The sequence below is a fragment of the Phoxinus phoxinus genome (genome assembly GCF_949152265.1).
Source record: "Phoxinus phoxinus genome assembly, chromosome: 6".
NCBI classification, from domain to species: domain Eukaryota; kingdom Metazoa; phylum Chordata; class Actinopteri; order Cypriniformes; family Leuciscidae; genus Phoxinus; species Phoxinus phoxinus.
In genome coordinates, this window is record NC_136881.1 from 7,262,658 (window position 1) to 7,279,951 (window position 17,294).

General features: G+C 39.0%; 2 protein-coding genes across 2 annotated transcripts; one reads left to right on the plus strand and one right to left on the minus strand.

The window, feature by feature from the left end:
• Window positions 1–576: 576 nt before the first annotated feature.
• Window positions 577–15,504, minus strand: actb1 (actin, beta 1). Its single transcript, XM_079616029.1, has 7 exons — window positions 15,395–15,504; window positions 4,263–4,519; window positions 3,122–3,246; window positions 2,375–2,614; window positions 1,582–2,020; window positions 1,305–1,486; window positions 577–1,215 (listed from the first exon to the last, which is right to left on the minus strand). Exons 3-7 carry the CDS (start codon window positions 3,242–3,244, stop codon window positions 1,072–1,074), a joined length of 1,128 nt encoding a protein of 375 aa, XP_079472155.1. The 5' UTR covers window positions 3,245–3,246; window positions 4,263–4,519; window positions 15,395–15,504; the 3' UTR covers window positions 577–1,071.
• fscn1b (fascin actin-bundling protein 1b) lies at window positions 11,308–16,873 on the plus strand. The gene is made up of 5 exons (XM_079616028.1): window positions 11,308–12,240; window positions 12,702–12,858; window positions 13,540–13,661; window positions 15,169–15,339; window positions 15,419–16,873. Exons 1-5 carry the CDS (start codon window positions 11,412–11,414, stop codon window positions 15,622–15,624), a joined length of 1,485 nt encoding a protein of 494 aa, XP_079472154.1. The 5' UTR covers window positions 11,308–11,411; the 3' UTR covers window positions 15,625–16,873.
• Window positions 16,874–17,294: the final 421 nt, after the last annotated feature.

The following is a 17,294-nucleotide window of genomic DNA, read 5'->3' on the forward strand; positions in this document are numbered from 1 at the left end:
CATGTTTGATTTATGTGACAGTGTAAAAAATAAAGTTAGTTAAATTTTGCTTTAAAAAAAATCCTTTGTAAACATCTAGGCCTTGCCTGGTTTCACAGGCAGAGCTTATTAAGCCTTAGTTCAATTAGAGCATTCAAATACCCTCTATAAATGTGCCTTACATATGGTCTGCATTGAGACAAAACAATGGCAGTGACATGTTAAGATGTCAAGTGCACATTGCTTTCAGTTAAAACTGCTCAAACATTAATTTTAGTCCAGGACTAAGCCCAAATTTTATCTGAAGGGGTTAAGGTTAAGACTAAAGCCACATTAATTGAAAGAATAATCATGATTACTTGTCATGACCTAAACCATGCCTTAAATGTAATTGCAAAATGCAATTTAACTGCAAATACATTGCTATTGTGTATATGTATTAATAAATAAAATGACAGGTTGAAGTTTACCAAAAAAAGGCAGACCCCTAATGGAAAAGAGAGACCAAGATAAGATTGTATGCTGGTCAATTTTTTTAAAAGTAATTTCAGTCAGTTTAAAAACAGAGCAATATACTTAAAGACAGTAGACACTGTGTGGTTTTTACATGTGCACGTTTTATTTGGGTTTACTTGTCAGTGTACAGAGACACCCTGGCTTACATACGCAAGGGATCATCCCTAAATCACATACCCTAGGGGAGTCCTGCAAGATATTCACTTTTTAAAGGTAAAGCTTTCCCCATTGCAACAATAACAAACTGGGCCAAGTTTAAGGCTGAAGTACAAAAGAAAAACAAATGTATTGAGTACATAATTTACATAAACACTATAACAAAGGTCATGTATGCCCACTGTGATGAGGGCAAAAGTGGTAGACATGTCTGGAATGACTAAAAGAAGAAATGTACATTGAAGTCCTCTCGGGGAAAGCTTCTCCCCTGCAAGACAACTACCTCCCTTTCCAGTTTACGCATCCTGAGTCAATGCGCCATACAGAGCAGAAGCCATGCTGATGTCATCTTGTTCGAGAGGTTTAGGTTGGTCGTTTGAATCCTACTGCATGGCCATTAAATGGTGGCAACAGTTCTGTTTAGAAGCACTTCCTGTGGACGATGGATGGGCCGGACTCGTCATACTCCTGCTTGCTGATCCACATCTGCTGGAAGGTGGACAGGGAGGCCAAGATGGAGCCACCGATCCAGACGGAGTATTTGCGCTCAGGGGGAGCAATAATCTATAAGAGAAAAGAGATGTTAGCTCATCTTAACCATTGCAACTTTTTAAGACTCATTCTCATCGGTTCATGCATTTAAGGTTAATTACCTTGATCTTCATGGTGGAAGGAGCAAGGGAGGTGATCTCCTTCTGCATACGGTCAGCAATGCCAGGGTACATGGTGGTACCTCCAGACAGCACTGTGTTGGCATACAGATCCTTACGGATGTCCACGTCACACTTCATGATGGAGTTGAAAGTGGTCTCGTGGATACCGCAAGATTCCATACCTGCATAAAGAAAACAAGTTAGTAATCATAATAAACTAGTTGATACAGGGATTGTTTAACGCACAACCCGTTTAAATGCACAGAATGAAACTCACCCAGGAAGGATGGCTGGAAGAGAGCCTCAGGGCAACGGAAACGCTCATTGCCAATGGTGATGACCTGCCCGTCAGGCAGCTCGTAGCTCTTCTCCAGGGAGGAAGATGAGGCAGCGGTTCCCATCTCCTGCTCGAAGTCCAGGGCCACATAGCACAGCTTCTCCTTGATGTCACGGACAATTTCTCTCTCGGCCGTGGTGGTGAAGCTGTAGCCACGCTCGGTCAGGATCTTCATCAGGTAGTCTGTCAGGTCACGACCAGCCAGATCCAGACGCAGGATGGCATGGGGAAGAGCATAACCCTCATAGATGGGCACGGTGTGGGTGACACCATCACCAGAGTCCATCACGATACCAGTAGTACGACCAGAAGCATACAGGGAGAGCACAGCCTGGATGGCCACATACATGGCAGGGGTGTTGAAGGTCTCAAACATGATCTGTAGGAAAGAGCAAAGTAAGTTTTAAAAAAAAGAAAAGAAAATCCCATTTAGACACTTCCAAATACAAACCAATACAAGGTTAAGGAAGCAATACTGGGCAGGAAACCTCCCCGGCACACCATGCTAAAACGGTTCACACTCAGGACAATGCTAGTAAGAAGTGTTAGAAAAGCTACCATGCAAGAAAGAAAAGGGGGGGGAAGGAAGCAAAGATGGATGAACCTTTTGAACCTCGTAACAGAGTTCATGGTAGAGGACAGAGAGCCTGAGAGGAAATGGATGGAAAAGAAAATGAACAGAGGGAACAAAAGCCAAATAGTGGGGTCATATGAATGAGTCCCAAAAACACACCTGTGTCATCTTCTCCCTGTTGGCTTTGGGATTCAGGGGAGCCTCTGTGAGCAGGACAGGGTGTTCCTCAGGGGCAACACGCAGCTCATTGTAGAAGGTGTGGTGCCAGATCTTCTCCATATCATCCCAGTTGGTCACGATACCGTGCTCAATAGGATACTTGAGGGTCAGGATACCTCTCTTGCTCTGAGCCTCATCTCCCACATAGGAGTCCTTCTGTCCCATGCCAACCATCACTCCCTAGAGAAAGGGAAATTAAAGATTAGTCAACAACCCAGTCAAAACCAAGCAGATTAAATCTTTAAGGCATAGATTACTTAAGCATACATGTTTAAAAGACTGTTACATTCAGAAAAATTTAATTTCACTGCTCTGACAGTTCAATTTAAAGTTCTCATCTGATAGATAAATGACACTTATACTCTGTAGAGCTGCTTTTTAAGGTGTCAATTTAAGGACTTCGCAACATTAACACCACTGAATTTGAGCTTAATGACACTACCATCTGTAGAGCTGTTTTACAGCTGAAATTGAAGTAAAATTACAATTGAATTATGCAAAACTCTTGTCACTACAGTGAAGCTGCTTTGAAAAAAAAAATCTATACAATATAAATTGCACTTGAAATGTTTACCATTATTATGCCACTTTGTTTTTAATTCTACATTTATGCAGATGAGTTAACAATTTCTAACGTTTTAATATGAGACTAATGCCCCGATGAACATAAAATGACTAAATAGTTACCTGATGCCTGGGTCGGCCAACAATGGAAGGGAAAACAGCACGAGGGGCATCATCTCCAGCAAAACCGGCTTTGCACATACCGGAGCCGTTATCAACGACCAGGGCAGCGATTTCCTCATCCATGGCTGTACAAAAAAACAAGTGAAATCGTTAAAATACTGCAATCCTTTAGTTTCTTTAACAGGCAGCGATGGTGCTTGAGTAATGTGATGACTGTCCAGTAGGCGGCGCAGAGGCGCAGGGTTGAAACCAAGCGATTTGAGACAAAGGAAGTGGTCAGGCAGTCTCACTATTGCCTTATATGGCAATAAGTTCGAGCAGCTCAATGCCGCCGATTCAGCGCGTGGAATCAGACCAACGGACACGACCACTCCCAGTTTCAAAGGCCGAGATAAGCGCTTTACCAAACGACCACCATTGTAATCCTGATGCCTGAAAAACTAACCTCTTTATCAAAATGATCTGTATTGCAGGCATTTCAGTAGATACTACAAGCGCTGCCATCTTATTTGGTGATTTAGGGATGACAAGGCTGTAAAGTGTATTGTAGCCAAACGGTTAACAACGAGAAACTTAATAACGTTATATTAAACGTTTAAAGTTAACGTTAACTTACGTTAAACCACAGTTAAGCGAACCAAACGGCTGTAGTGTTAAATATGCCGGTTAATGCTTTATAGTAGCCACACCCACCATTCAAACTGCGAACACAGACACGGAGGAAACTACGCCACTAAATCCACATTTAACTGCATTATATGGATCAATTAAAAGGGCATTTCACGCCCAAAGCGTGGATTTAAGCCCCTCTAGTGACAAAAAGAAGATTTACTATTAAGTCCTTCCAACTAAGATAGCTAGAATTGCAACCGGTTAACGTTAATACTAACGTTACTGAAAGATTTATAAAAGCACAAAATATTTGTAACCTTAAGAGTAGAACTATAAAATAAAACCACGTTGAAATTACACGGTTGAGGTTAACGTTACTCAAACTGCATTCACAAATCAAATCACATACCAATATGAACTGAATATGCGTAGCTTAAACAATTAAAAAAATAAATAAACCTCCAACTAGCGACATTATTAACATCATGATACCAAATACCACAAAATACTGTTTAAAATGCATTCTCACCTGTGTATTAGTAGGTTATTGTGAACAAGGGGTATGAAGCTCTTCTCAGCGTGCACTGAAAACTCACAATACTCTGTGTGAGGTGGGTCACAGCTTTATACCCGGCGCTGGGGCCGGCTCCTTCCATATAAGGTAAACTTTCGGCATCGAGTGATCTGATTGGCCAGCCGTCGTCCACTTGGCGAGTTTCAAGCTAGTTGCTTGAAATTCAAGTTCTGATTGAGTTGTATGGCAGGGCTAATCGAACTGGCAGAATTCTTTAAAAAAGTAAGCAATGAAAAGTCAATTTAATACCACATAAGCATATATATTACTGATTTTCATTAAGAATGTTTCAATAATTTGAAATAGGGCGCAGTGAAAATGCCTTAAGATTGAGTCTTGAATGCTAAGTTTGTGGCTTATTTTTCAATACGTTTTACATAGCGACTGAACAATTTGCTCACTGAAACTCTAGCGATGGATCAAATACATTTAAATAAGCCTTTAATCAGGTTGCAGGAATGACAGGACGCACTGGTATTACGACATTTTGCCCTAGTGCAATTTAAATGTATTGTTTTTTAATGTATGTTATTGCACTGTAAATGACCATAGTGTAGGAACCTAATGCGAGTCATTGTTATTATTGGTACAGAACAGAGGGTTATTTAACATTGACTGAGCTGCTTACTTTTCAGTCATTATTTGACATAAACTAATTTAAAGCAATTAATGCAGGATCAGTTCATAAAACGACTCATTGTTAGTATTGGGTCAGTTTGGATCATTAGATGAACTACGTGGGCGTGGCTCTCATTTAAAGGACAGATATTTCTCATGATAATTTGTAAAATCAACTGTAAATCAATATTAAAACATATTCATTAGCAACTGTTTCATATAATCGCAGGGCACTTTTGTGCACAATGCTTTGGATCCGTTCGTAATATGTGCATTTAAAGCTGCAGTCTGTGGATGCATCAGGGGTCATTCAGACGATCTTCGTTTGGACCGGTGTCTCCTGTATAGTTGCTCAACAGTATTTGAGATCAACTAATTCTGGAATATTTTATGGTTTCGGGTTGTCTGCAAAGCAGGGGATAGAAAACAAGGGCATGTTGCTCGCGAGTCGCCTGGACCGGTCACTCACTTCCTGTCAACCCGGCTTTTGCGTAATACGTCATAACCGAAACCGATTACGTTTCACGCTGCTGCTGCAATAAAGGTAGCAAAATACAGCATAAATTACTTATAATATTTATAAATACCGGTTTGTGTCTTAAATATTTGTTAAATGTTGAATGCAGACGTTTTGAATATTTTCCAGGGTAACAATAGTTAACTCATTTAAGTTTATTATTAGTTTAACTGTGATAACTTGGGATTAGCCCCAAATGTCATCCAAAAAAATTAATTAAAATGATAGAAAAATATTATTATACTATTCAAATGAGATCCCATATATATTTATTAGGATTTACAGGGGGAGATATAGGCTTATGTTAATCCTTTATTGGTTTATGTTTTAGTTTTTTAGTTTTTTTTACCTATAGGTGCTATAAATAGAAGAAAATCTGAGACGCGTAGCAACACGTCTTGTCTGGGGTGCTCTGCATTTCTTGCCTTATCTTATCAGTGTTGAACTAAAAAGACAGCCAAATTGTGTATTTTATGTTAATGGCCTATTCAGGAGCTATATATTAAAGTATCAGTATCCCACCACAGTGTAGTGTTTGGTCAACAGGTCAACAGCCTAGTGAGTGATTTATCTATCTATCGATGAAAGCTTGTCATCAAGAGATGGCTGGAATGATTCTTCTAACTGCAGTCACAACCAATACACCTGCCCTCCGCAAACCTAAACATGCGTGCATCAATATTAACACTGAATTTTGACCGTACCGGATCCCAGAGTGAAGGTGACTCAACTGTGTAATCTTAATGTTACACCTAATGCTCACTGAGTCACACAGCCTACTGCCACAAAATATTTCACAAAGTGATGTATGTAGTGGTACAGCATTCATTGTTTCCTGGTGGGTGTGTGTGAGTATCAGGTTGTTGTTTAGGGTGTGGGGGTCCATGCCTATCATGGTAAGAGTAATAAGAATGGCATATGTGTGTGTGTTTATGATGCTGTTTTATCAGTTTTAGATTCTATATTGTTTCTCTCATCAGCAGATTACTGAAGCCCTTATATGGATGTTTCAAACAGAAAGAGGAAGAGGAAGAGAGATAGACGACTTAAAGTCTTACAGCCACAGCATGTGACACATTTGAAAGGAAGTCGCAGGCGCTTGTATCAGAAAGGAAATATAAAGTAAGCCAAACTTAATTTAGTCTACTCTCTGAAATAATTATAGCGTATAAACTGGTTGGTAAGCTTGTAAAGTGTGATTGTTCATTCATTTATTAGTTTGAGCAGCTGTTTTGACATAAGGGCATGTTTATTGTGATGGAGGGTACCAACATACACACAGAGCCAAATGAAAAGTTGTCTTCCATATAGCCATATACAGAGTTCAAACATGTCACATGCTGCCCAATATAAAGGAAGAAGATAACCTTTGTGTTGTTTCTTGTTTTTACAAAGACAGCGTGTTCAGGGCCCCTTTAAGAGATATTCAGCCAATCTCCTTAAAAGGCAATCTCTGGATGAGTCACATGGTATTCTTTGGAACGCCAAGGCGAAGTCACGTGACTCCTTAAAGCGGAAATTAGAAAGAGTGATTGGCACTCTCTGTTTCTCTTTCTGTTGTCATTGTATTTATTCATTATAGTTTTTTTTTTTTAAAACAATTATTGTGTCCAATTACTGGAACAACATAGGAGAATTGAAATACACAAAAAGATAACATACAGAAACACTAAAAGTGGCCTATACTGACTGTCTCCACCCATCAAACCTTGAGTACCCTATATGGAAACATTGACAGGTAACACACACTCACACAAAGGTCTGATGGGATGGACTGGTGGATGCTGCTCTCTATAAGCAATGGGAACAGGTAGACTCCTAATATGGAAATATAACCAAAATGACTGAGGTTCACAAAAGGAAACTAAGCATGATTGATCTTGAGTAAGTTATATAAGGTATATATGCCTCATGATATATAACCCCAATATTTGTTTTCCACAGGTATCCTTTCCCAGGTATTTTCCAATTGTTCAGTCCCACTTAAGCTCTCTCAGAGGGAATTTGAGATATGTGTTAGAAGCCAACTTTATGCTATCTAATTACTGAACATGACAGTATAACATAAGGCAAGTAGCTCTCATACTTTCATAAAATGAAACAGCCTAGTGTTGCAAATAAGCTCTCTGATTGTACTTATAAGGAAAAGAGAGGTGGTCACTCGCTGTCATTCCAGGAATGTATATGTGTCAGAACATGCACAAACTCAGGCACATTTAAAAAAAAAAGTTTCAATTTTACTTTTCACACTCTTGCATCCATGAATGCAATCATGTAAATCAGATTCTCAATTTTAGCACTCTCCCATGAAGAAAATTAAAAGATTTGGTTTGAAAAATGTTAAGAGGGGATGGAAATATGTTTAATTGTGGTTATTTTGTGTGGACTGCATTAGCATTATATTTCCTTATTTTATGATGTGGCTTTAAAAAGATATAAAGGAATAACTAAATAAAAAATTATGTAATTATATTGAATAAAAATACACTATCTTTTAAAAGTTTGTGGGCAGTAAGATACTTAAGAAAATATAATAATACTAATAAGGACTAATAATAAGGACATTAAATTGATCAAAAGTTTCAAAAAAGGCATTTATAATGTCACTTTAAAATGATATTTAAAATGATCAGTATTAAGCAGCACAACTTTTTTCAACATTGATAATAATAAGAAGTGTTTCTTAAGCAGAAAATCTGAATGATTTCTGAAGGATCTTGTGACACTGAAGAGTAATGATGCTGAAAAATCTAACTTCTACAATATCATCAGCAGAGAGAGCTGTTGAGTTTGACTAAGAAGATCATGCAACATTTTATGCAAGGACACATTCATGACACACAGAACAAGCACTCTAAAGATGCATTGACTTCTTGAAATACTTGCCTTATCATGGGCACAAATCCTCAACAGACAACAGGACATTCGTGTTTTTGAATTTCATTCAAAAACATGAGATTGCAACATGTGTTGTGTGAGTTGGTTTACAAAAGTATCTTAGCCTCAAAGTGAGAAACCTGCCATGCACATAGATCGACAATACTGATATTTTCTGCTACTTTTTGAGTTAATTGGGGAGAAAAAACAAAATCTTGCTTTCAGCATTATATATTTTAGGATGTTATTTTCACTTAATGGTTTCATTAGTTGGGTTTGACAGATGAACCTCATTAAATCGAGAGCCGTTTACGCTGCTTCATTAGCAGAGATTATGGGTATAACTCAGTCAATGCTGATTTTGGACTGAGAGCAGCCTGGAAGCAAGTTGAAATGTGTAGTTCTGGGCCACACAAGAGTTCAGCTCATTAAGAGAGTAAATGAAGCTGGTTTAATTCACTTCTTATATGAATGCATCCTAAACGTAGCTGTTTTTTTGTTGTTGTCTACTTTAGGCTGTGTTGTGTCTAGGGGCGTGATAGTTATCAGTATAAATGTAACATTTAATTCTGTCACAGAGATGCTTCGTCTTAATCCATCAGTGTTTGTTCCACACAATGCACTCGTAAAGTTCATTTTCCCCCAAGAAAACATACAAAAGGAAGCTCAAGTTAGTACTGTCATATTGCATATTGTCAATGGCCTTTTTCAGTCTTCACTATTACAGCTGTAAACTTTAAATTTTTTTATTTTTAAAGATTTTGAGATATGTTAAAACTTTTAGATCATGTGAAGATATCAACATGAACTCTTTTTAACAATAAGAATGGTAACACATTTGTTAACATTAGTTAACTAGTTTACATCTACAGAAAAAAAGGGTATCAAAAGCTGTCACTGGGTGCTTATTAGCCTACCTCAAAGGTACATATTGATGCCAAAATGTTACATATTATTACCTTAATGGTACATATTAGTATATTTTTAAAGGGTACCATCTCAGTGACAGTGAACTAACAGTGATTAATATTAATATATTAATTTAAACATTTACTAATACGTTATTAAAATCAAAAGTTGTATATGTTAATATTAATTATTGGATTTAAGCAAACACGAACTAACAATGAGTTGTATTTTTATAGCTAACATTTACAAAGATTAACAGATATAATATGTAAAATATTGCTTATAATAAATTTCAATAACTAATGGACCTTATTGTAAAGTTTCACCAAAGAAATCAAATAAAACAAATCATGCTTGAATATAAACTATTTGTTTAGTCAAGCTGTATCAAATGTATATATATGGTTTGTGTAATGTTTAGTGCTGTGTAGCCTATTATTTAATGTGTAAACAGATTTTACATTTTCACCCTGAATTTTACATCTTTATCTGCCAGTGTGAAAATGAACTAATGTGCTGTGTGATTTAATGGATTTTGTTGTTGTTGTTATTAAATCAGAGACACCAAACACAATTTCTAGGCTAAGCTAGATAATAACATATAAATAATCAATTATCCATTTAATGCAATCAATAATTGTACCTCTTACCACTGATATATAGGCTATGTGTGTTCATGTGCAGAAGACAAAAGAAGAGTAGTATGAGTGGAGAGATTTAATTTCCATCAAACAGTCAGCAGAGCATAAAGGGCTGAATCAATATCCTGTCCTTTAAGAGGAAGAGGAAGGCTGCTGCTTGGCCTGAAAATAACCCGAGCAAGTTCCTGCTTCCTTCGTCCTTATTTCAGATGAGCAGAGGAAATGTTTTGGGGACATCTACACTGTTAATGAAAAATAAGTTCAATATAGGCTAAAGTAGGCTATTAAATGTTAAAAAAAGAAGAAGTACATTTTACGCAGTTTCAATGGGGATGTAACGAGTTTGTATGTGGGGATTTACTTTTTTTCTGAGAAAGACCATAGGGTTTATTGACCGCAGAACCTTTTAACATCACATTTGAACAACGGTGCCTTTTACGTTACCATCAGTATGGGGCGTTAGAACACAGACCGATCACACGAAGAGCGCCCCCTTCTGGCCGCATGTACAGCCGCAACCTCGGCTTCCCCAGAAGGTTTCCTACTGACCAAACCCCTCAGTAAAGCTACAGGTTGATAGTTGTTGCTGAAGGTCTCTTCAAGTATCCCATACACCCCAGTTCCATAGTCTTCCAGGTTTAAACTTCCATAATAGGCTAAGTAGGCCTACGTTTCTGTAATAATGTCAAATTAAAAGTTTTTAACTTTAAAGTAGGCTACATTTTAAAACATGATTTTGTAATGCTTTAAAGAAGCACTGTTATCTTGATGTTAACTATACTAAAGCACATGTAAAGTAGTTACTTGATAATTTTGTAGTATAGCCTATGTTATAGGTTACCATTTAAAGTTACCCTGTTTTTAAATTTCCAACCAACTTCAACATTACAAATGTTTAATGACAATACACTACGTACATAGGCTACAAGTATCAATACAAATTACTTTCAAATAGCCTTTACCTTAAAATGCTTGTAGGCCTATTTGGCAGTAGGCCTATAACCATATAAAAACAAGTAATTAGGCCTATGAAATTACATCCTATTAGACCTATAGGCTAATGGACATTCGCCTATTCAGTTCGCATTTTAAAGTAAAGCTCTTAAAATGAATTTAATTAATTATTTTTTTCACAAGAGAAGGCACTTTTCACAAGAGATCGGTCTATTCTTCCCATAGCAACAGCAGCGAGATGACGTGTAAAGGTAGCGGTTCCAGGCTTTGCATTTTATTAGGGTATCAAGTGGTGCAAACAGCTGTCCAGTAGGCTACAATGATGCTCCTGAGTCCTGTGTTGAATAAAACAGCAACACACCCCGCTAAAAAAGCGACATAGGCTACAGCCTACATATCAGCATCATCAGCATCTCTCTCTCTCTCTCTCTCTCTCTCTCTCTCTCTCTCTCTCTCTCTCTCTCTCTCTCTCTCTCTCTCTCTCTCTCTCTCTCGCGCGCGCGCCATCGTATATCAGTCGTCACACCCACTCCTCGGAACCGCTGCTCCCCGATTCTCACCGAACCGTAACGTCTAAACAGCTCCAGCATGTCTTCGGAAGGATTAGGCGAGACTTTGGTGATTAGGTTCGGGTTAATAAACGCCGGTAACAAATATCTGACAGCGGAGATGTTTGGTTTTAAGATCAACGCCTCCGCGAGCTCTATGAAAAAAAAGCAGGTGTGGACACTGGAGCAGTCCGGAGACCACGGAGACTCCAATGCCGTGTTCATCAAAAGCCACCTGGGTCGCTACCTCGCCACCGACAAGGACGGCAACGTGACCGCGGACAGCGAGCAACCCGGCCTGGACTGTCGGTTCCTTGTGATCGCCCACGACGACGGCCGGTGGTCCCTGCAGTCCGAGCCCCATGCGCGCTACCTGGGCGGGACCGAGGACCGGATCTCATGCTTTGCGCAAAGCATCTCGCCTGCGGAGAAATGGAACGTGCACCTGGCCGTGCATCCTCAGGTGAACGTGTACAGCATCTCGCGCAAGCGGTACGCGCACCTGTGCGCCGAGAGGAACGAGCTCGCCGTGGACCGCGACGTGCCGTGGGGTGTGGACTCGCTGCTCACGCTCGTGTACTTGGACCACCGGTATCATCTGCAGACCGCAGACAACCGCTTCCTAACGTGCAGCGGCGCCCTGACGGCCAAACCGGGCACGGGCACCGGGTTTACGCTGGAATTTCGCGCGGGGAAGGTGGCTTTCCGGGACGCCACGGGCAAATACATCGCGCCCACGGGCCCCACCGGGACAATGAAGTCAGGCAAGAGCGCGCGTGTCGGCAAAGATGAGCTTTTTGTCCTCGAGCAAAGTCACGGGCAAGTGGTGCTCACAGCCAGCAACGAAAGAAACATCTCCATGCGCCAAGGTGAGCTGATTCATAAATAATATTATTAATAATAGTTCTGGGCCATATTTGGGTGAATTAAAGTAAAATGGGCCACTTTTTTTGTGTAAATCTAAGCCTATCCAGCACTAAAATGTATCCAGACTGCCCTTTTTGTGTGAATTGTGAAACCTTGCATGCAGGGCGCCCAATTTATTTATTTATTTTCATACCCGACATTTGTAAAATGATTGTCCTGTCTTAGCAAACCAATTAAAGTTACTATAAAACAAGAAGAAGAAGTAATTTATTGCATGACAAACAGATATAAAAAGCATGCATATTGGCTCTGAGTTTTGCTTTACTTTTAAGAGCTCTGGAAATCTGTGTCAGTGTGTGTACATGCATGCAGAAAAGTATCAGATTAGAATATTAATTATATTGATTAACTTCACTCTCCTAGTCTGTCTTTAAACGGTACTCTGATTGAATTATTATTTTAGGGGTTGATTTATCAGCCAATCAGGATGAGGAGTCTGATCAGGAGGTGTTTCAGATGGAGATGGACATGGAGACAAAGCGCTGTGCCTTCCGATCTTGCAATGGGAAGTACTGGAGTCTCACCCCAAGTGGAGCGATTCAATGCTCTGCCTCCACTAAGTAAGAACAATTAACAACACGTAACTACTAGAAAATGTCACATAAATATAACTAGACACAGGGTAGAATAGTAGAGTCTAAAAGATTGTTTGCTGCTGAGTGAACCATATGGCAAGAGGAATTAATAAAGGCAATAGGGAATGCAAACATACCAGCTTGTCTTGACTAGATGTTCTGTTTACTCAACAATTATATATATATATATAAAAAAAAAAATTTCCAATAATTTTTAAACATACCAAAATGGAGGAAGTTATACAATTTCATTTAAAAAAAAAAATTTGTGGTAATGTGCACTAATGAATTGTTACATTCACATTTTGCATTTAGCAGACACTTTAATCCAAAGCAATGTACAGTTAAAGTTTTCTAAGAGCCACAATATTTGCAATACATAAAGCAAAGTTTTTTGTTTAGAGTTGATTCCAAAATTAAAGGGTCTAGTCCAGGGATGTTCAACTTCAGTCCTGGAGGGCCACTGTCCTGCAGAGTTTAGCTCCAACCCTAATTAAACACACCTGAACAAGCTAATCAATGTTTTCAGGATTACTAGAAAAGAGCTTTTGTCAGGGTTGAAGCTAAACTCTGTAGGACAGTGGCCCTCCAGGACCGAAGTTGAACATCCCTGGTCTAGTCTATTATTTTTCAAGTTGATTTTAAGAAACTGTCTGTTTATCCCAGGTCACCCAGTTGTTTCTTTGACCTTGAGTGGAAAGGGTCAAAAGTGGCACTGAAGGCCAGTAATGGTAAATACATGGCAGCCAAGAAGAACGGACAGCTGGCGGCCGCTGTGGACTCTGCAGGTTTGTGTCTGAGGGTGTGATTACACTTGGCAGGTTTGGTTCAATTAAAATGAACTCTGTTGCAATTGCTCAGTTCGTGTGGTTCATTTGAGTGTGAACCCTGGTGTGCACCAAACAAGCTTCCAAACAAACTCTGGTGACATCTAAACGAACCAAAAACAGGATGTGATGTCACAAGACGCAACCCCAAAAAGAACAGAATGCGCAATAATACCTGGTTCCTCTCGTCAAAGGAGCCATGTTGCCAACTACAGTACGGTATAGGCATTGGAACCGCAGAAGATCTCAGTTTGTGTGTGTGTGACAGAGGAATTCCTGGCGCTGTTTTGACTCTAAAGGCCCGTTCACACAAAGGACGATAGCGATAAAAATTATGATAAACTATAGTTCTAAAATCGTTCTCAATATTAAAGAATAGCACATTTCCCACCACAGCTATAACGATATAGAGAAACGATATCGTTGGGATTACTTTCGGAAAGATTTTTTTTCCAGCTGTTGAACAATAAAACACTGACATCCAATCAGAATAAATTTAAGGGCTCGCACATTTAAAATGGCAGGCAACATTGCGAAGAATAAATTATCACGAGGTCCAGAAAAATCCACCACTGTTTGACAAGTCAAGCCCATTAAAAAAAAATGGATATGGGAAAAAAAATCGTTCATACCTTCTGAAATAAACGGTGAGAAGTAAATACCTCAGGTATCCAGCGCTCGTTTCGACAACATTTGCTTCCTTTGACGTTGCGGTGAAATAGACTAGGTGTTGTTTTTATTCCACTATATTGACTATGTCAGTTAAATTCCCTGTCAGATTATTAGATCATTACACTAGCTTCACTCAAAACATAGCATGCTGAGGACATCTGTTGGTTAAAGCCGTGTAAATGCAACAACATCAAAAACATGTTCAATGACGTTATAAACACTTTGAAACCGCAGCGCGCAAGCTTAGAATTAACTTATTCTCATAGTTATAGTTTGTGGGTGTGGTCGCAATTATAGTTATATAGCCCTTTACACATTTTATAAGCCTTTCGTGAGTTCTCAGCTGATAAAAATACCATCCTACTCAATCCGTTCCGAGCCGGATTCGAACCGGCGACTCCGGCGTGGGAGGCATGCGCTAAAGATCGCAGCCGCCAGTCGCTAGCGCGCCTCTTGAGGTCAGGGGGGCAGTGCGGGTTACACGTACAGCGACTACTAGCTTGCCTCTGTTACATACACACTGCGAGAGCATCTAGCCCAGCACCCAGCATTGTTTTAGATGTTCGATAAGTTTCATCACAAAATACTTAAATTCAAGACAGTGTGAACCAGGATTAAATGTATCATTTTCTTTTTTGGTCCGGACCAAAAGAACCAAGAGAACCAATCCACAAGTGTGAACACACGCTTATTAAAATTTGTATCATGCATATGTAAAATCAAGAGCACCGTATTATTAACCACAGCTAACAGGTTATGTAGAGTATGTCCTAGCGTGTGCTGTTTTCTTTTCCAGGCGAGCAGGAGGAGTTTGTGGTGAAGCTCATCAACCGGCCGCTGATAGTTCTGCGTGGGGAACACGGCTTCATTGGTTGCCGTAAGCAAGGAACCGGTACACTTGATTCGAACCGCTCATCATATGATGTCTTCCAGTTAGAGTACAACAACAACGCTTACAGCCTCAAAGGTGAGCGATAGTGTGACTCTGACTTGGTAGGATTTGGTAGGATATAAATAGTTACCTTTTCTTTAATTGCTCTCCTCAGACTCGGTGGGGAAGTTCTGGACCGTGGAGGCAGACGGCTCTGTGATTAGCAGCAGTGGAACACCTGTCTATTTCCAGTTTGAGTTCTGTGATTATAATAAAGTGGCCATTAAGACGAAGGAGGGCAAGTATCTTAAGGGAGACCACGCTGGGGTTCTCAAAGCCAGCGGTCAGGCGATCGCTAATGCAACATTGTGGGAATACTGAGAAACATTCATGAATCTGCACACACACAAACAATGTGTGTTCTTTAAACCTATACTTAAACATAACACATTCTCTACAGCATAAGCACAAGATGATAATGTACAGTCCACATCACGCAACATACGGAAATATTTCAACATAATCTAATGGCTTAAGACACAAAAACACATTGGAATGTAAAAGTACAAACAAATGCACAAATTACTCGTCATTAAACTCATTATATTAAAGGGGTATTTCTATTTCACCCAAAAAATGTTAATTCTGTCAGCATTTACTCGTTGTATGACTTACTTTCTTCAGTCGAACATAAAAGAATATACTTCGACTTCCTTTGTGTTCTACAGAAGAAAGTCATATGGGTTTGGAACAATATGAATGTGAGTAACATATGACAGTTTTCAATTATGGGTGAATTTTACCTTTAATGAAGCACAAATTGATGGTACACTGACAAAACATAATACAAAAAAACTGGATTATTGTTGCACAAACTGTTTTTTGCTTAATCTCAATTAGCATATGTCTTCACGAAATAATGCAACAATACATTAAGCAATTTAATGCACTTTGTGTAGAGTCATGCAAAGTCACTGTCATTGCCTCTCAGTGCTTTCATGGTCTTACTTCACTCCGTATAAAGGCAGTTTCTAGGAAATTCAGAATCTAAATGTGCTATTACATAATGGTTAGTAATTTTGCTTATGCAAAATGCTGTGTATCATAAGCAAAGCCTTCGGCTATAGGGTTTGTTCCTGCTCCCAAAAACATTTTTAGCGTGAACTGGCTTCTGTAATGAGGCCAGGTTTTAAATAGCAGCAACGTGGCTCAGAAAATACTGGAGAAATATCCTTGTTCACATCAGAGAGATTCAGATTTATCCGCGCACACATACTCAAGCACACAAAGTCAGTCAAAAGCAAAACATTTGTTTGTCAAATTGTTATTTGTGGTGTTTGTGGACATTTTGGGTTACATGACTTGTATTCAGCATGTTCTGATATCAGGAACAACAGTGTTTTTTATTGTAACTCTATCTTGTTGATTTGCACTTTTTCGGCTAAAGCTTTTCCATGTGAATGTGTTGAAGAAAAAGATGAAGTGTTTGTGCCTTCCCTGGTGGGATAAGATCTCCTAAAGTGTGAAAATGCAATTTTTCGAAATTCATTTTTTCTTTTATTCTCATTATGTGCCATTTGCAACTGGACATGACAATGAAATAAAAAAAATTGTTGGACAGTAAATACTTAAGGGGTGTGTTTTTTTTTTTTTTTAGTTCTTGTATAATAAGGTTCATCTCACATAATTAATATATTATAATCAGCTAGCAATAGATATGGTTTCACTAATCAACTGCCTTTAATGTATCATTTTTTAGTTACTTTATTCCTTACTCTGTATAAGTTTACATATTGCAACATAACCCAATTCATTGCAATTGTTGCCGTAGAGATGACATTTGTAACATGAATTGGACATTTTCTGAAGCAAATGTGAGTAGATTTAGTTTCTTCCTCGTCCTATGCACCTCTGTACCTTAACTATTTTCCAGTGAATTCTCCCCAACTCGACCTTGGAGATTTTCCAAGATTTTTTACGCTGACAGTGTGGCTCTTGAAACTCAAGAAGACTGCACTGCGCACACACACACACACACACACACACACACA